At 43.5% G+C, this 20,544-nt stretch overlaps 1 protein-coding gene across 6 annotated transcripts in view; it reads left to right on the top strand.

Annotated features, from left to right (window-relative positions):
* CHL1 (cell adhesion molecule L1 like) overlaps nucleotides 1–20,544 on the top strand; it is a 463,163-nt gene that overhangs the window by 322,513 nt on the left and 120,106 nt on the right. For all 6 annotated transcript variants that reach the window (XM_085624524.1, XM_085624521.1, XM_085624522.1 and 3 more), the window contains 3 exons: nucleotides 7,342–7,526; nucleotides 15,422–15,553; nucleotides 19,388–19,531. In XM_085624524.1, coding sequence (XP_085480650.1) covers nucleotides 7,342–7,526; nucleotides 15,422–15,553; nucleotides 19,388–19,531 — 461 coding nt within the window. The remainder of the gene's footprint in view (nucleotides 1–7,341; nucleotides 7,527–15,421; nucleotides 15,554–19,387; nucleotides 19,532–20,544) is intronic.

Raw genomic sequence — 20,544 nt, 5'->3', positions numbered from 1 at the left:
TGTTTTCACCACGCAGGAGCGCTTTATAGTTATTTTGTTAGCACCGCGCTGGAAGCGCTTTATAGTTATTTTGATAGCACCGCGCTGGAAGCGCTTTATAGTGATTTTGTTTGCACCGCGCAGGAGCGCTGAGGGATCCTCTTGATTCATTCAGCAAAAGAGCGCGTGTCAGTTCCTACTTGCTTTCCTTGCGCTAGAGCGCGATTCCAGGAGTGTTTTACTTTGGGGTTATTGGTAAGTGATGCAGTGCCCCATCGCGCATGCGCGCTGAGGTGGGACAGAGTACCACAGTGTTGAATCAGCGTACATCAGGACGTGTGCCTTCCAGAGGTGCTTCTGTTGTTGCCAAGCAGTTTGTTCTACTATACGCGCAGGAGCGCTTCTCCTTGGTTTACCGAGGAGCTTGCAGTGCAGCACCTCGCTTAGACGCTACTTCAACTGGGCTGCAAGTGGACTGAAACCTGTGGTCTGCAGAGCACTGTTGACTTCAAGATACCCAACACACCACCTCCTACTTCTTTCTGGCTCCCTTCCCTGCGTCCATCTCATCCCTGCTGGGTTCTATTGTCCACGAGGGTCAGTTGGGTACAGGGGCGGGCGCTCTTGTCGTCTCTGCGGAATCGCTCCACAAGCAGAGGTAAGCCTTGTGGGGTACCTGACACAGAGACCCTTGGACTGTGGAGAATGCACAAATCAACATCTTCCGAGAGGACACATTGAATGTGCAACGGCAGCGACCCTAATTTCTATCTGTGAAACGGTGCCTCCACGAACATAATATCAAAAAACGCATTGCAACTCCTAACCACACTCAAAATTATTCAGGGGGATAATGCCACCTTCAGCAAAACTCCTGATGATGCATGGAATTGGCTAGAAAGCAAAGGAATAGCCACCCACCCCCTGGATCCGCATTCATCACCACAACTAGAAGAACGTAGGGCACCAATGCTCCCAAAAAACATGATTCACTGTGGCCCCTCAAAGGAACAGGCAGCCAAGGGAAGAGTGCAGGTGGATGCGGAGGTGGAACAAAGAAAGATGACCCTTACCTCAACTGGATCTATGGAAAGCTACCTAGACGAGGAGACACATGACAGCCCATCAGCGCTGGTTGATCAACTCCTTGGAGGGGGCCCAAGAGTCACTCCTCAGACATCGGAGTTTTTGATATAACCATAAGTAAAGATGTGACTCATACCAGATACTGGCCCCATGTAGAAGGGAGTAAAGGAGGGATGATCAAGGTATGGTACATTGCTTATATGGCCAGTGGCTGCGGTTGGCACAGACCACTGTCACTGGTGCTGCTTTATTGACACTACCCTATGTCTACACACTATCACAGACTATGACTATCTTACATATTCATTTTCTAGTTTCATCTTGGTGTAGTAGGTTGGGCGCATAATGGTATACTAGCCTAATAAGGGGACGGGTTTGGCAATTGTTATGCATTCATGTTACAGGTTTAGTTTTGAATTCTCATTCAATGCCGGGAGACAATGGTATATGGGACATGAGGTGGGGGGACTGGATAGCTGTGGGGGCACTAAGGAAAGCGGTGTTACAAACTTGAAGCTCTGCACAGTGACTGTTTTTGCAAGGACATGCATGACATAGGGACTGGAATGCAATACTTGATACTGACCTGGAATGTAAGAGGGCTGGCAAGCTATATGAAGCATTATCGGGTATACCAACACCTACGTAGGCACAATGCTCAGTTCACACTTATACAAGAAACACATCTGACAGCACCGGACTTAGAGAGCATGCACAGACACTGTCAAGGCATACTGATAGGCATCGCATATTCCCATTATGCCAGGGGTGCACTTATTTGGGTGGCACAGGAACTCCACTAGAAGTGTTGCACGCAAAAGAGGAGCAAGAGGTGAGATATGCGGTGTTGGAGGGGTTCTTTGACAAGCTCCCAGTATCCTATATTTCTTTATATGCCCCCCAAACAAATCAGACCTACACATCACACTCCAGCCCTGCTCAACAATCCAGTAGCTCCCAGTTACTGAAGAGGAGACTTTAATTGTGTTCATACCTTGAAAGGGACCGCTCTTATCCACCAAAGCTGGGGGCGCACTCAACACTCCTCACCAAACATTTAGCACACTGGTTAGCACACACTCAGATAACAGATGTATGTATGGTGTGGTCACCATCCCTACAAAGGGAATACTCTTTCTAGGGAACTGCACACACTAGAAATGGATATTCCTGGACACAAGCACAGTTTATCAGAAGATCAGACACCTGCTGGCCCATTGGCGAGGGTGCGGATGACATGCAGCACAACATTAGAACAATAGTGCAGACTACAAAGAATACCAAACCGGGAAAAACATGGAAGGAGAGCAAGCAGGAAGGCTTTTGGCCTGGCTCCTTCTCTTCGAGTCCCAGAGGATTCTCATTACTGCAATATATGATAGGGCAGGCACCATTTTCAACACACAGGAGGCTATTAACTCAGTGTTTGACTCCTATTATACTGATCTCTACACTGCCCCACACCAAGCTGATGCCACTCAGATCAGCTAATTCCTTGATGCATTGCAGCTGCCATGCAGCTGCTATCACAACAAGACACATAGTGAAGCCTCTTTAACTGAAACCAAGATCGCGGATTCGATCAGCCTTCTCAAAGAAATACTCCCAAAATCACTTTGGGAAGCAAACTTAGTGGTTCTACCGAAACTGGACAGATATCCAGTACTGTTAGAGTCATATAGACCACTCTCCTTGCTGAATACTGACTATAGGATATTAGGGAAGGTGTTAGCTAACTGGCTGCTCACCATAGCACAAACCATAGTACACCTGAACCAACACAGGTTTATACCCGGAAGAAATACTTTCCTGCACGTACACTGCCTGTTCATGCTGACGGACAGGGCACGTTACAGCCAACCCTAAATTGACCTGTGCTTAACCATCTGGTAGTTCAGCACAGAGCAGTCAGGCTTAACTTAGAGTCAATGTGTGAAGGATCTGTACAACAATTCAAACAGTAATAACGTGAAAACACCACACAAAAAATAACTCACACTAAGTTAGGAGAATAGAACCTTCTTTAATAAATGAAGCAAAACCAAAACAACAGAAATCCAATCAATAGAATTGGAGATATTCACTTTTAAATGATTTGGGGAAAATAGCACCAAGGAGCACATAATGCTAGCTGTGGAATATTGGTCAAAAGTTCAGGCCGACTGTAATGGAGCACGGGCCAGCTATAGGGTCACAGTTAGGCCCCCTGAACAGAGTACCATAAATCCTGGTTTGTGGAGCATTGCAGGTATGTGCGTTGACGATGCTTCACTCAGCCAAAGCTATGTGTCAGTTCCGAGATGTGGTGAGGCTACGATGTGAGGGCCTCCATCGTTGTCGAGGATCCCATCGATGGGGCTTGCGATGGCATGCCTTTAAAGTGCACAGATGCCCTGCCTTCAGACTAACTACAGGGTGTATGCAGCCCTTCGTGTGGAGAAAGGACACAACCTATTCAAGTGTAAGTAGGGCTGGGCCCAGCTCCTTCCTCCCATCCTGCCAGTGATGGCCCAACCAGTCACACCTAAGCTCACCATTTTTGTGGGCTATCTCGGAGAAATACACAAAGCCCAATTGTCAACTACACCCTGTCATGTGACCTAGAAACAGGATGCCGGTGCCAAATGGGTAAGGCAAGAAAATGTCAATTGATTTGCTCTGCATTCCATCCATCACTTGTGTGTCTTTTGCTTTCCCGCCCTAAGTGCGATGGGTATGCCCAGACATGGGTCCCAGGCTCACTGTTGCACTAGATTCAAGCTAGCCAGGCTGATGAGGGGTAATACCCTGAAACCGGTCCCAGGATGCTTGTTTCTAGTCCAGGGAGGACCTGGCTTGGCATTTCAGGCTGGACTGTTCCCATGACGAGCAGGATCAAGACTGATTTGCATATGGCTGCGTCTAAACTGGGGTAGCATGATGAGCAAAAGAATGATGGATTAAATCCAGATCTCTTGACTTGAGGCGAATGTTTGATCTATTCTTCATTCCTTCCATCATTTGTGTGTCTTTAACTTTCAAAAATTAGCATTTTCAAAATTGTAATTTAAAATCCGACATAACCGTAAGGTATGATTTTTCATTTCTATTACAGCGACAACTAACATGAACTGATTACCTGTTTCCATTTGTAAATTACACTTATAAAGTACAATAAGGTAACTCCAGTGCTATCCCATGGCAGAGGTAGGCCTTGCAGTCATGAAAAACAAATGTAAGAGTCTTTTACTACCAGGATATGTAAAACTTAAAAGTACTTGTCTTGATTTTAAAATACAGTGCACCCTGCCCTCTGGGCTGTCGAGGGCCTACCCTAAGGGTTACTTATATGTATTATTAAGGAAAGTTTGAGTCTGGCAAAAGGTTTATTTTGCCAGGTTGAAATGTCAGCTACTTAGGTGAGTGGCATAATGAGTGCTGCAGCACACTAGTAACATATAATTTACATGACGTGGGCACAGGTAGTGCTGCCTTACTTGGGACTTACAAGTAAATGTATTATGCCAATTAGGTATAAGCCATGTGTACCATGTTTTAAGTTGAGAGCACAAGCATTTTAGCTCTGATTAGCATTGGTAAAGTCTGCAGAGTCCTAGAAGCCTACAAAATGGTTTCAGAAAGCAGGAACATGAAGGCAAAAAGTTTGGGGATGACCCTGCAGAAAGGTCCATGCCCAAAAAACAATATACATATACTTTTTTTGTAATGCTTATTGACAGTCTCTTGAGGGTGTAAAGTGGTGCCATTATTGATGACTAGCACACTCTGATGTGCATTCACATGACATGAGCACATCTTAACATAAAGGAATGATTTGCTTAAAGTGAACTCTCAATCGTTTGAAGGTTACTAGCCTCAGACACTTTAGTCTCCAGACAAAGGAGGCTTTAATCTTCCATGGGATCCCTACTGCTACCAACCTTAAGAAACTCTCTTAATCACAATATTTATCTTGACCTTCAAAGAGATGAAAAACATTAGCCATCGAATACAAAAGACAATGTGCTCATGGTGGTGTATGCTACATGTTTAAGTGAAGGTGAGTAAAATGCCAGATGAACTTGAAGGGATGTATTGGTCATAGGCTCGTCAAGGAAATTATGGAATCTGGCCCATTGTGATCTGACCCACAAATTGTTCAAATTTGATATTGTTAAAAGGTCATCAAAGATAGCAATTAGATCCATGTGTTCATACAGCATACAGCATTAAACTGATGCTAATGAAGCATTCTGATCTTACAATACTGATATAAGGTCCATCTAATTGCAAAGTGCTTGCAAATTCAGATGCAAACACAGACTTACGCTCCTTCATGCACTGATGTTCTCTGTCTCCCGTAATGAGTGTCCATTCAATGCCCGTTCCCTCATCTGAGCCATATCTGATTTTAATGCTCTGACCTTCAGAAATCTCTTTCCTGTTTATTTTCAAATTGTTCATCCAATCACTAGTCAGACGGTTTACTCCCTTCAGTCTTGCTCACTATACCCATGCCAGTCACTGTGATGGCCCGTAATCAAGATGCAAATTCATTAATTCTATTATCTTTGTAATAAACACTGTCACCTCAGACTCATTATCTAGTCTGCTTTCAGTCCCAAACACACTTCCATACACAATGAAATAGTAACGTGGAATGGTGAACCCAGACATTTAGAAGTCCACAAGTCTGCATCTTTATAAAAAGTTTTACTTTATTCACTTTCCATACGTTTCAACAGTCCACGCCACCTCTCATCTTCATAGCGACTCTCTAAAAAGAAGCTTTACTATGAGCATGAGATCGCGCTATGCTTCGCCATTGATCTGGGTGATCACTTAATGCAATCACCCTTTGGAGGAACAATTACTTTTCCAGTCAAGAGCCCTGATAAGGTTCATAGGGTTTGAATGAAGCCAGGGCCGGACTGGGAACCCAAAGCAGCCCTAGCAATTTTCTCAGCCCAGCCCAGAGGAAGCCCAGCCTGGCCCCAGGAGGCTGGAAACACTTGCTTGCTGCTTTTCATACTGGGGTACAGATATTGCAGCCCCACTGTAAACCAGCCCCCAGCTGCAAAACCGGCTCCCTCCAATGCAAAACCAGCCCTCACCCTTTCAGACTCCCTGGAACACGCCGATGCCCGCTACGGCCAGTCCGGCTCTGAATGAAACGCGTTGGCTGGATGTTTCCTTGATTGATTTTATGAAATGTACGGAAAGTGCATAAGGTAAGACTTTTTATTAAAAACATATAGAATTGTGGATTTCTAAATTTCAGGGTGCACCATTCCACTTTACTTTTTCAATGTGCTTCTGCTTGGCAGGGTATCACGCAACGGCTGGTACTGGAAATGAAGGGCACCAGGCTGTGTTAGAAGGAACTGTGTGGGAGGTGTGGTTGCTAGTGCCCGCTGTTGTTGTTCTGTTCTTTACACATACTTTAATACAAAACCCGGTTTTTGGACTCTTCTTTACCGTCAAACACAGTCAGGCTTGAAAAATAATGTTATTACAAGGCTTTCAGGCAGACCTAATTGCACTGTACTCTAATCCAATGTCTGCTGCAAGACAAGCTGTCACTCTTGATCAACTGTTGGACTCACAGTCATACCCATGCACGGTGCCAAACATGAACCAGCTTTCGCACTAAGCTTAAATGTCAGTGCCACTGTCAGAATGTCAAACTGAATGAATGAATGAAGGATGCAGGCAGTATGAAAGCTGGTATATAAAACTTAGCATATCACTCGGCATCCACATGCAGAATCATTCCCTGGCGACTGACAGAGGACTACTATTGTGCAATGCGAAAATGCAGATATACTCCCAGAAGGGCATTGACTGAGTGTCAGATATGGACAGTGTTCAATCTAGATTAAATGTCTGATACAGACCTCTAGTCCACACCAGTTTGGTTGCCATCCCCAGCACCGTTGTCGGATCCTGAGCCGCTCTCAATTCTAGACACACTGTTGGCCGTAGCATTACACAGCCAGACCCATAGCGACTGCCAGACTCAAACCCACTGCCAGATTGGGACTCACTATTAAGAACTACACATCACATGCTGCTTCCAGGCTCAACTCTCACTGCTTGACCAGAGCCAATGTCAGAATCAGACCCAATGTCAGATCAGACCTATACCCAGTACTTACCCATGTCATTGGCGGTTAGCGCTTAGGAATAAATCCCTTGTCGACTGTCCGGAGGTTTTGCTTTGTGTTTGGTTATTGCGACAACTGCCGCCTCCTCTACTGTGTGGATAAGAATAATGATGGGATATGTCTTTTGTAGGCCAACACCAAAAATGCACTGGCTGAAAGTTGGAGGGGATTTACCATGGGACAGGGCAACAATCGACAACTACGGGAAGATTCTGACGATAGAGGACACGTCGGAAGAGGACCAAGGAACCTATCACTGCACCGCAAGCAACTACCTGGCCACGGCTCAGCATGAATTTCATGTCAGCATTGAGGGTGAGTATGATGTGTTGTTACAAGGCCCCTTGTAGAGATGGCTCAGATAGATATTCATAGCTCTCTGACAAGCACTGGTGCAACCCAACTTGCCAACGCTAGCAGGAAAGACATTCAGGCTGTGACTCATGCACCTCCCACATCTTACCTGAAGAGCACGCGCACTGGATAATGATCATTCCTGCCAGCGACAGCTATGAGAGAAAGAAGTCCTGTGATTTGTGATGCAAGGTGTAAAAAAGAAACATGTGCATTTCTTCTAAATGGTGGCTTACATTTACTGGGCTTCATAAATAACCCTTTTGAATGTGGACATATGAGCTTTTCATGCACTAACGACCTATATGAAAGCATCACACTTTAACACATGTAAATAATGAATAAATCATGCATTTATAATGAATAACTGAATGCAGTGATGGGCTCAAAAGTAGGAAAAAATGCAAAGCACATAACTGCATTAAGGGATTATTTTGGAGGCTGGAATAAGTATCGTTAATCAGCTCTGCATCTGGTTTGAAATGACCATCCCGAATTTGAGCCGGTGCTTGCCGGTGTAGGACACCGGCACTCATTTGTGGGGACTGCCACTTATTTGTCTGTATCAGGCTGACCCAGAGCAAAAGAGGGAAGAGTAAGGTGGAAAAACGGTCACAAAAGGAGAAAGCTGGAACCTGCAAGAGTAGGATAAAGGGGCAAGGAGTGTCCAGTGGTGAATTAAAGAGGCATGAGGTGGATTTGAAACTACACAGCCTTGGTATTCGGCACGCCCTCATTTAACTTAACCCGTAGCGGGCTACTGTAGCTTTGGGCACCACCACTCATTCTTTTACAAACCAAACTCTGGACATGAATGGAACAAAATGTTCTGCGAAGGCCAACCGGTGAAAGTGCATTTGCAATGGTCATCTGTACAAATGTTGATACAGAAATTTGCCCTTTCCAATGTCCAGTTTTCTGAGACAACTGGTACAAAATGCCATTTATATAATGCACAACCAGTGTGGTTTTGCCCTGGTCATCTGTATAAATATCAGTTCAGAAACTGACTCCTACCAATGTCCAGTTTCCTGACACCAGTGTGTGGTATGCACACTGGCCCCAAAAAAGAGATACACATTTCTACTTTTCCTTCTAGAGACATTGTATCTGTGCCCTCTTGGGTACTAAATTGCCCCCTTGACATATACAATTTTGTCGCTTAGATGAATAGATGCCCTGCAGTCTTTCGACACCTTTGCCTTATCCCTTCCCAGGATATTAAACCTTTGGTGAAGCAATAAAGAGCAATATTTGAGTTTCATCGGGCCTGGCTTTGCTGCAGGTCAGGTTTAGATTTCAGCAGGTGTGTGTCTGCCTTTTTGAGCAGCTCTTGAACTGTAAGTACAATATTATCCTTCGCTGTGCAAGGCTTCTGTGGCAGCATCACATAAAGCGAGCTCTGGGAGCGCTAAGGGAAGAGTCCCCGTCACAATTTTGGACTGATTCCTGTCTTAAATAGTTGAAGGGCCGAAGCAGCTCTATTTTGCTGTCTTGGTGGTAAATAGCTGCTTGCCACAGGATCTTTCAATGCATGTACTGCTTGTTGGTAGTAGTGCTACCAGCATTGGTTGATATCTCTAAAGTAAACAACAGACATTTACTCAAAAATATACACAAAGCAACATAACAATACAATTAAAACACAACAAGGCACAACCCAACTGAGCAATGCAAACAGAAAGCAGCGCAACTGCAGGACAGTGCATTAAAATCCGATTGCATTAGTACAGCACACAACTAGAGCTACACAAAAAGCACACAATTCCTCCTTCCGAATCCTGTTTTCATAATACAGGTAAAAGGTGTTTGCTTCAGAGCAGTGCTTTAAATTACCACTAACGACATGAAATAGTACCAGTCAACAATCCTGTGGGACACTGCCCCTGTACTATCGAAACTCAAGTTGGTCAGAGGGTTTTAATTAATTTCTAACCGACAAATTGACCATTTACGTCAATGCCGGTTTATGCCGTGGAATGCTTTAGCAAGAGTGCCACCTAGTGGGAGAAACGCATCATGTGTGTTTTCTATTCTATTGCTTCTTCACCACGGAAGGGTTCATGACACGGAAAATAACATGTTATAATGTTTCATATTCGTTGTGTAGCTGTTTATTTGCTTCATCCGTTTACTAGTACAGGGGTGATGCCTCGACGTCAGGTGTCCCTTTTTAGCATTGGTATTCAAATGACCTACCCATGCCCATGTCTGCCGAAGTCTTTGCCCTGCCTTTCTGTTCTCTTACACTACCTTGATCTTTAATCTTGTTTCGGTATTTATTCGTCTCTGCTTCTTCTGTACCATAGCTCTATCTCATTTTATAGACTAATTTTCTGTTTCCCATTCTTTATTTCTCTCTGCCTCACTCGATACCCCATCTTCCTTCTTTCCAGTCTTTACTCTTTATTTATCTGTCTAATTTATTTCTTTGTGTTTCATTCTGTCTTCCCGTCTGCCACATTCTTAATAATCTGTCGCTCCGACCCATTCTTTACCAGTCAGTTCTTTGTTCTCATTTAGGCTTCACTTCTGTACTGGCTTTTGTGCCTCTCTTTTACTCCCTGCACTCTGTTTCATTCTTAAACTCTTTCTTTCTGCATCATTCTGTATGTAACCTTTCTTTCTCTCTGCCGTTTCTCTCTGCCTCATTTCTTTCAGTTTCTTTCTCCCTGGTTGTTTAGTGCCCTGCAGTCTCAGTTTCCCTCAATCACATGCTTTATTTCCCCTTCTGTCCGTCTTGTTGATTAATCTCTTGTATCTGGCTCACTTATTGTTCTCTCTTCCTCTGTCGATCTGTCCATCTCAGTCACTGCACTCTCCGGTCGCATGACCTCTTTCCTTACTAGCTTCTCACTCAGGCTTCAGTCTGTTGGCGCCTCGTTCTTCAGTCTCTCGCTGCGTCATATTTTCCTCTAGGTCTTCTACATTCTTCCATTTCTGGATAGATATTTAATCTGTGTATGTAACATTTGTTACAGTTTCACTGCCTCGTTGATTCTTGTTCTCTTTCGCTTTATGTGTATGACTCTAAACAGGTTTTTCCAGTCTCTGTAGTGCTTCCTCTATTTCTTACTAACTTACTGTGCATCTGACACTCTCTCATTTACCCACTTTACTCTTCTATAGAGCTGTCAGTGTTTGCCTCTTCTCATAAGAGACTTTCTCATTGCCAGTTTCAGGCTTCCAAGGCAAGAACCCTCTATGCCGGCATCTCCATTCCACAGACACTAATTTGCTCTCTTTATTCCCTGTGGACTCTCCAAATGCCCTTCTTCATGCTTGTTAAGCTCTGTTAGCATCCACTTCTTTCTCTTCGGTGTCTCTTCTTGCCTTTTCCTGCCCTTTCAAAGCTCTCCTTGACCTTCTTTCAGTTTCCCTCCCATATTCTTAGAACAGTAGTTCTGAGAAACATTCACCTAAACGGTTTAGACACGGGGGGTGGCGTTCACAGGTTAACAGAAACAAACTCATAGAATTCCTTTTTGTTCTTGCAAATGATGTTTTTAAATGTTCTACGTCATGAATATCCATCCAGTTCCATATCTAAGGAGAGCTTGTTCAAGGCACCGTCGAAAACAGTGCTGACTTACACTAGCGCCAGGAAGCTTCTTCTGAAGCAGCAGTAGCGCTTTATAAATATTTCTTCATTCATTCATTCATTCATTCATTCATTCATTCATTCATTCATTCATTCATTCATTCAAACATTAATTAATTCATTTATGACTTAACATTTTAAAGAGGCTTTTCACTTCAATACCCCTCCTTTCCTATGTCCTGTCACTGGAAGTTCTTCTAAGTTGTTTTTTGGGGAGGTGGGTGTTACCCCTTCAACTTCATTTACTTTCCCACTTTTTTTCACTCTCATGCTCCTTCCCCAACTTTGCTTATCCTCCTCCTCTATCCCTCCTCGCATGTTTGTGTGAGGGGACAGCTGTACTCGATCCCCTACCTTCACACATTTTTAAAATGTGCTTATTTTCCCTTCTCTAACGCTCTGCCATTTATTTATCCCCTTTCTTTTTGTGGAGGCCCTTTCCATACCCATTTGTCACCTCTTAATCTCATGTCTGCTCTTCCCCTCATTCCCTCCGTTTATCATTTCTCTAACTCGCCTCTCACTATCTTTGTTTTCTTAACACTTTTTACAGTTTAATATAAAAGCTGTGTTCCTAACTAGGATTTGCCACGGTCTACGTGTTTTTCTTTCAGAATTAGCTGGCATTCTTTCACTGAAAGGCTGCTGGATTTGAATGGCAAACGCTTAAAATAATATTCTTGGGGTTTCCACAGCTTGTCAAACTTTCTCATCCATGTAGCATCAAACTGGCCTTGCTTTCCTAAAGTACAATATCATGAACATTTTCCTTTCTGCTCCCCAATCCTGATGTCAGACTCCTGGAATGAAGACTCAGTCTTGTCTCGGGTTCCTGGAGTGATGTCACAATCTGAATGCATGTTTTTCGCATCATGTTCAAGCTCTGATCTCACAGCCCAAAATCCGGTCCCATAATGGATCCAATTGACTAATGCAAGGTGCATGGACTAATAACACCATAAATAATAACACCATTAATTAAATTCCCCTCGTCCACATTTTCTGGATCACAAAGTCACTCCGGCAAGATAGTTCTCGGAGCTGGTGTAAAGTATGCAATAGCACAACTAAGTCTGTAGTTTTGTTTTCCATTTTAAAAATTTATGTTTGGCTTTCACCTCAAAGTAAAATCTGAAAAAGAAAAAAATGGAAGAGCAGTCATTAGGATTAACAGTGAGGGGATCACCAAGAATCCTGGTGAATCTACCAAATGGGGATTACAGTTTTTTGGGTGCAAGTGAATAGGGAAAGGTAAATGGCTATCGCCCAAAATCTGTTAGTGGGCGGACTTACACTGTTAATGATCATGCCCTGTGGTATGGGTAATTGCACAGGATTTCCTTGCGGGATTTCCAACCAGATTTCCTCAAAAACTGGCTGCAACATGGGCTTCAATTGTAATGCAATCTTAAGATTTCTAATTACCTAAGAAGTTATAACATGAATTTTCCCTCGGTGAGCACATCGATCATTTTTTTTAGTAGCAGAATTATCACAACGAGCCAGGGTGAAGCAAGTGATAGGGCTGTAGCATCCTTCTGCAGAAGATTATCACAAACCTGATCTAACAGATCCAAGCCAAACACACTTGCTTTCAATCATCTGTCCCAAAGATATAAAAATATGAAAGACTACAAAGCATCTCAGAATGTATTTGACAATGCAGCTAACCTTCATAAAAGTAAAATAACTGTATGTAATAATATAAGCATTTTTGTAAAACAACTTAAAAAAAAAATTGCACCTGCATTTACAGACTGGGGATCACTCAGAAACCCAGCAACACAACTTTAATTCAATGTCCCTGTCTATGTGAAAAAGGAGTATTATTAGCGTTCATGTTATGATTTCCAATTATTAAAATCGTATCTGTCCTCTGTAATGAAAAAGGGATAGTCCCAGTCAGTGCTTAATTTCAGCCGGTGGTTTCTGGTGCTCCGCACCAGCACGTAATTGTCACTTGTGACAGTCTGCCACAAGGTGGCACTGTCTGGCTAATTTAGAGATGACCACAATAACAGTCAATTACTATTTTAATGTACTTTAAAAATTACTATTACCTGCCCCCAAGTCATTCTTATAGCTTTAGGGGCCTGGATTAATCATAATTGTCACACTTGTAGGAGTGTGACGGCTGGTGGTTGTGTAGGTACTATCATTGTCAGTGCTGGCGGAGCAATGAGTGGTGCAAGCTGTAGTGTCCTTGCCTCTTCTATTCTTCTGCTGGTTATGTCACCCTTTCATTAAGCCAGATTTCAAAGACAGACGGCTTTCCACAGTCACTTGGTAATTTTAATTGGTTCTCCATCTTTCCTGAAAAGCCATGGCTTCAGGCACCAGGAGAATCAACTCAAGACTGCACATCAATAGATCCACATAGTTAAGACTGTGTTGGGACATATGGGATAAAATACTCCCTGCTGTTTATTACAAGGATATTGTAAGTCACTGAGGTGTTCCAAAACACCATAGAAGAAAGAGGTCAGAGCCAAGATCCATTATAAAGTCATGAAACACCGAGGTGACTTACAATATCCTTTTAACTTAAGGTAGAGGGTGTTTTATTCCTATCGCACTATCATCCTTCCCACACACTGCCTACATTCTTGGTGTCTTGTTCTTTCTTATGAAAGGGATATCAAGGTTGAAGAAATTAAGAATAAAAGCAGATGTAGTGTGAAATTAAATACATTAAAAGGCAGTTGGTATTTTGTTACAAAAAGATATCAAACCAGTTTAATCTATGTGAGATTATAAGGAATGTATGTTAGCTTGTGTATGTACATGCTTTACAATTGGTAGCAGTGGCATGAGTTTGCCACACTTCCAAACAAGTATAAGGCAATGTAAAAAAGAACAAACCAGCATATATTGATATAGAGCCTATGTATATCTGGGTGCCACATCAGGCCACAGCCTTGCTACCTGTAGAGTGAAAAGAGAGTATAGTGAGCAACCACAATCAAACGAATTGTGGAATGGTCTGGAGCACACCAAAATATGAACTCCAAAGTGGTGGGATTGGTAATAACCCTGGGCTTACAACTACGCTACGCTCGCGAAGTTTGCGTAGTTTTGCTACTTCGCTCTATGTGAATTGCACGTAACATCAAGTTGCCGATCGCGAGCGTGGAAAATAAACCTCCCGGCGAGATTCTCAACGCGGGGAGGTCAGGTTTCTCATTGCAAGTGACCGCGTATGCTTGCAACCGCTCGCGACTAGAAACTACTAGTCCGCGTTAAGAAAGCTGCCGCTCGAGTAAAAATCTACTCGAGTGGCAGAAAACGACACCTTGCACTGTGCAAGATGCCGTTTTCAATGATTGCTCAGTGCGGACAAGCATCTGTGCAATCATCGCGAACAGCCCACTACGCTGTTCGCGTAGTGCTACGCGTATCTCGCGTAGTGCGAAGTGCACTTCGCGTAGCTATGCGTAGCGCTACTACGCGAACTACGCCCAGGGTTAAATTTGGTAAGCCAAATGCTGTTGATGCGAAGTATGGGTTTCACATTTTATTAAAAAAAGATATTGTCAAACAAAGCCAGTGTCCATAATGAGCGTGGCTGTGTATACAATACATTCATTTAAATTCAGAACCATTAATGTAATATTGCAGACAAATTCAGTTAAAGTCTTATTAATTAATTGACAATTCTGTAATCTGCTGTGACATTTTCAAGGCTTATTTCCCCTCCCCAATGATGTGACACTGGGCTGCACACGGTTTCGGTGTTGTCTACAATCTAGTTAAGAAACCACTGCTGGTTAGACTTTGTTACTCCAAGTCCACCTCAAATCTTGTGTTGGATAACTTCTACAGCCACCAATTCTCTTAAAACCATGGCACACTTCAATAGAACAAGTTCACCTTAGTTAAGGTGCAACGTACCTGCAAATGTGTAGGTGCATGCAGAGAAATTATCTTTCCAGTATTGACCTCTAGCATGCAAAAAATCTATATGTTGCCATACATATTTGATCAATGTTCATTTTATAAAAATAGACAAAATATCACAGCGCATTGCTACGAGGTGCAAACAATCGCTCACACACAAGATGTTGTGCAAAAGATGCATTTTGACAGGTCTAAAACTGATGATTGGATGCATTTTAACTACAAGTGAAACTTTCAGCAAATGTAAAGAGATTCAGGGATACAAATCTCAGAATCAAGAAGAGTAAGGGAGGCTGGACAATGTCTTGAAAAATGTAAAAAAATGTGTTTGTTTTTTAATTGTATTGCCTCTTCCTAGCCCCACCTCAATGGAAGAAGGAACCACAGAGCAATGTCTACAGCGTGGGGTCCAAAGCTATACTGTTATGTGAAGCTACGGGGTGGCCAGAACCTGAGGTCAGGTGGAAAGTGAATGGAATTCCTATCGATGGTAAGTGCAAGCAATGTGATCTGTATCGGATTTGATTGAAGATAGTGGCGTGCATGATGCCATGTGCGCTTGATGTAGTTGTATCATGACACCAGGGGCTTTATTATGTATAGGGTGCACTTTCTCTGTCGCGCCATGGCGTACCTTTCACAAGGTGTGCTGGGTGCAAAAAGAGACAGTGCGCCATATTAGAAATGATGTCCTACACTGATCAGCTACAAACTATCTCTGTCCTTGGGGCAGCGCATTCAAGTGATAGATGCTTCAAAGCTGCTCCGTGTTTCACAGTGTCGGTGGCAACCCACAGGGCCAGACCCGCCGTAGCAGGCATCCGGCATTTGTCTGGCCCAGAAGGCTGAAAGGTTGGGGACTGGTTTCCTAGCATTGGTGGACAGTTTTGTTAATGGGGGCTGGTTTTGCAGCAGTGCTGCAATATCGACTCCAAGTAACACAAGCAGCATTGCTCGGGGCCAGGTTTGTTCATCAGTGGTGGTTCACGCTGCACCCCCTCCCTCCCGCCCAGGGTGAGGGCTGGTCCGGTAAAATTTCCAAGGCTAGTGGAGAGGTGTGGCTCACTGGTTAGAGGCGGCAGATCCGTAAGCAGAGAATCGGCCAGGGACCAGGGTTCAATTCCCGACGCGGCAGGGTCATGGACCAGGGTCAAAACGGACTCGATAATTCTCGCCTCGGTACCTACTCTAACCAGGAACACACTCGGCAACTCTGGGCATTAGCTTGCCTCATCTCCACAACGGCCCCCCACATTCGCCGGGGATGCCTGGTTTCACCTTGGAGATACCCTGGAGGGACCATCTCACAGGGATAACCAGGACGGGTTCCCCAGCGGTCTACAGCGCCAGGACGCCTCAGGGCAGCAGTGCGCTTTACAAGACACATACATTTACATTTACATTTACATTTGAGTTCTCAGTCCATCCACAGTTTCAAGAGCGGAGAGAGATCTTCTTGCAGGTGGGTGCAGTGAGGGACTGCAACTGCCTGCAGGGGGAGGAGTAGAGAAAGAACAATAGCCATTTCTTGGAAGAGAGGGCTCTGATACGAAAATTAAGAGATTTCATTATTTCGACCAGGCAACACGAGCACAGACACAGCAGTCCCAAAAGGAAATCTCTTGAAAAGTTAGTCAAACAGACAAGGAAGGTGTCCAACAAATTAGAGGATGAGGATCCAAGAAGCTGAACTAGCTTCTATGAGCTCTGAAACTCCTTCAGTTCAATCTGAGTTCCCAGCACATATCTAGTGTCCTAAGGGCAGCTCCCTCCACAGCCTTGTGTGACCTGGGGCTCAGAAAGCAGAGTTAATCTCAGATGGATCTATGAAATGTGAAATATAAGCATACTATATACCTCCGTGGCATGGATTAATTGTTACATGTCTAAGCATTATGATGCCTTGTTTATTCACAAATATATTTATGTTATTACACCATATTTAGCCCTAGATTTACTAACGCCTTGCTCCAGCACAAAGTGATGCAAAGTGGTGCATGGTACATGCTTTTCATCATAAAAGGCATTTTGCGCCAAAAAATGCGCTTTTCTCAGTGCAAAAATAACTTTGCGTTGCTTTATGTGGCTTCTTGCCAGGAGGGATTAGTGGGTTGTTATTTATGCTTATCAGTGTAAATACCCATAGGTGTTGCTACTAAGGTAGCTAGACCAGGCTCTGCACCAAATACGAGCGCTTCCTTGAAGCGAGTGCTAACAAGGAATTTATTTCCTGCATTTTTCAAAGAAATAAAGCATTGCATGCATGATGAACTGCACAGCACACATTCGGTGCTTAAGATGCTTCTATGTTTGTCTCGACAATTTAATTTGCATTCTTCTGGTACATATCCTATGCAAGATATAGCACACTGATCTCTGCGAGGCTGTGCTTTTTGAAAGACCACCTTTAAGAGGGAATGACAGCAGCAACAGTCCAATCATATTGGATATGGCTCTGTGTTGTATTTTCCCGCTTGCACAATGCAGCATAGCACATTGGTTACTGCGTTGCATTACTTGAGAAATAATTAAAGCAGGCACCGTGTTCCTGTTCGACATGTGCAAATTAATGCCTTGATTAAGCTTATAGTTACCTATATACATAAATGCCATGGTCTATGGCATGGGTGCTCCCAAACATTTGCAAAGGGGCCACAAAGTATGGTCTGTGGTGTGACTGAGGGCCGCACTGATTCTAGCTGGGTGGTGGTAGGGGTTCTGGGTGGGTCTGGGATTGGGTAAGGTGGTCATCGGGAAATGAAGCATGTACATCTAGTGGCTGAATTGCGCGATGTGAAACCAGAAAACCTGGGATAAATCCCGGCTTTGACCATGACCAAACTGTGTGATCCAAGGCAGTTTCTTTCCCACTTTGCCACCTTTTTCTTCATTATGGCATATGAGGACTTCGAAATACATGAGTTCAGAATGTGCGCTGTACAAAACCTTCTCCTGTGTTTTGATTAAATTGTTGTCCACATATATTAAAAACCTAGGCCCATCAGAGGGTGCACATGACAAGTGACTTGCCTCTTAGTTCACTATCGGCATTGTTGTCATGGTAAGCTGGGGAAGCATGAAAGTTTCTAAATTCATGTTTAAAAACTATCACTTAAAAATACATCTCAATGCAGTTGTATGGAAAAATGCTTCTGCATGTTAATGAAATTCACTTTTTTGAATTTTGAAGAAATATAATCCTATATTTACACATTTGTTTCACGATGTCTTTAAAAATAAAGGTGTTCATTAAGTCAAGTGGTGCAAGACACCACCTTAATTAATTCATACCTTCCATTATCCTGCAAATAAATGATTGCCCCTTTATTTTTTTTTTTTCTGAATACTAGTGTTCAGCAAGTAAACAGCAGCCCTTGCTGCTGTTCACTAGGGGGGGTCGCATGTAAAGGTCAAGAGGACCGCAAGTGGCCTCCGGGCGTTATTTAGAGTATCACTGTCACTGGTCTATGGCATGCATATGGATACGCAACTGTAGTGTACCATGCATACATATAGCTTCATAGCACTCTTTGTCTCTGATACATATGCGTACCTCAGTGCTACAATGAAATAATTGCAGAAGTGCATTTAGGGGCTAGTATTAATTTTAAATGTTTCCTGAGATCTCGCCAGACCCCACTACCTCACTAAATGCTGTTAGTTTACCATGGGTCGCCAGGAACACTTTCATGTTAGCAAATGTCCATATTATGTAATGGACAAAAACAAACAAAAGACCATATATGGGGCGTTCAGAGCTAATAATACAACTAAGCTGACGCCACAATTGTATATGTTTAAGAAATAAATGTTTTTTTACTAGAACAAGCAGATGCCTCACTACTGCAATGGTAGGATTTGGGGAAAATAAGGTAAGCAAAAATTCTGTCAATTCAAAACTTCAACATAAATACCACCATGTGAGCCACTGTTCCCAGGATTATATCCCTTGGGCCACTGAATTTTACTTTCCTAATAGTTATCCATCCAGGAAACTGCCTGAAACTTTGACTGCATACTTTCCAAAGCATGCATCAGTGGCATAACAGAAAATGTTGAGCTTACCCTGCAGAATGTGACGAGGGACCCCTCAAACTCTTATATATCACATATATTTATAGGCCTTTGGCTGACTGGGAACCTTTGATGCCCCCCCAAAGCAAAGCAGGGGATGTAGGGGTCCGTGTTAGGCACCTGTCGCGATCCCTGGTCAGGTTCTCTCAGACCGATACACAATTGATAGATGGCTGCATGAAATGGCCCACCTTACATAATATGCTGCTCTCTGATCTTTCCTCCTCTGACTAGCTGTTCTCTCTTTCAGAGGTGGACCTACCGCCTAACCACCGGGTGCTGCCGGGAGAGGTCAGCATCACCAACCTGCAGGTGAAGGACAGCGCTGTGTACCAGTGTGAAGCCACCAACAAGCATGGGACAATCCTCGCCAGTGCCAACATCAACGTCTTGAGTAAGCAAACCCTTCCAGTGCTGCGTAGTGTCATTCAATGAGTGTGTGGTGAGGGCCCACACTCTGGAATCATTGTACCCTAACCAGTGGCGTAGGAAGAGGGGTGCGGTGGGTGCAGGCCGCCCCGGGTAGTATCACTGAGGGGGGTGACAAAATGGCATAAATATGTGTTTCAAACAATTTTTTTTGCCATTTTGTCATTTTCCGCACCGGGTACCACCTGACCTTACTACGCCACTGACCCTAACCATTTTCATAGGCGCATGCCAACTGTGCCATCTACAAATGCTGAACTAGCTTCCCTGAAATTGATAACCCCATACCCAAGATGTCCTTCACATAGAATATTCTTATAATATGTTATGATCCTAAGAGTAGAATTGTGGTGTCTTGCTGTGATGTTTGTGATTCAGCTGCATAAATCCATTGTCGGTAACAATGAGTTTTTGTAGAATGTGAATGTATGTATACAAATCATAATTCATAAACTAGCAGACATATATACAAAGAAAAATGCATTGCTGGACCTACAGCGACAGTAATGCACATATAGAAATACATGACAGGGCCACAGAGAGATCTCTAGTTGAACACTAATCCCCTTGTACCTTCCTAATATCTTGTTCAGTCATGAACCTCTGTGTTCCGGCTGGAAAATGCACATTTTCAGAATGTTCACGAAGGAAAGAAGAGTTTTTTTTTTCTCTTTTGGATGGGGACAGAAAGAAGTAACCTCATCCACATGAGGAAGGGTGACTGCACTAGTTCTCAAATTTCAAGTCAGTCTTCATGGCATAATATGAGTATTATATAAACAAGCACTGGCAAAGCCAATATGTCTCGCCTATGAGAGCTATTGCCTTTGGCAATGTTTTGTAGCCAGATTGTAGAGCACTGGGGATGCTTTTCAGTGTGGCTTAAACACTCCGCATGTGTGTGTGTTCTCCAGCTGACTCCCTTGTGTGCTTCTCTCCCTTCTTCAGCTCATGTTGCTCTCTCGCCGGTCATCTTGT

The sequence above is a fragment of the Triturus cristatus genome, chromosome 9 (genome assembly GCF_964204655.1).
Source record: "Triturus cristatus chromosome 9, aTriCri1.1, whole genome shotgun sequence".
NCBI classification, from domain to species: Eukaryota; Metazoa; Chordata; class Amphibia; order Caudata; family Salamandridae; genus Triturus; species Triturus cristatus.
Note: the sequence above shows the minus strand (reverse complement) of the source record. Positions and strands in the feature narration are given on the sequence as shown.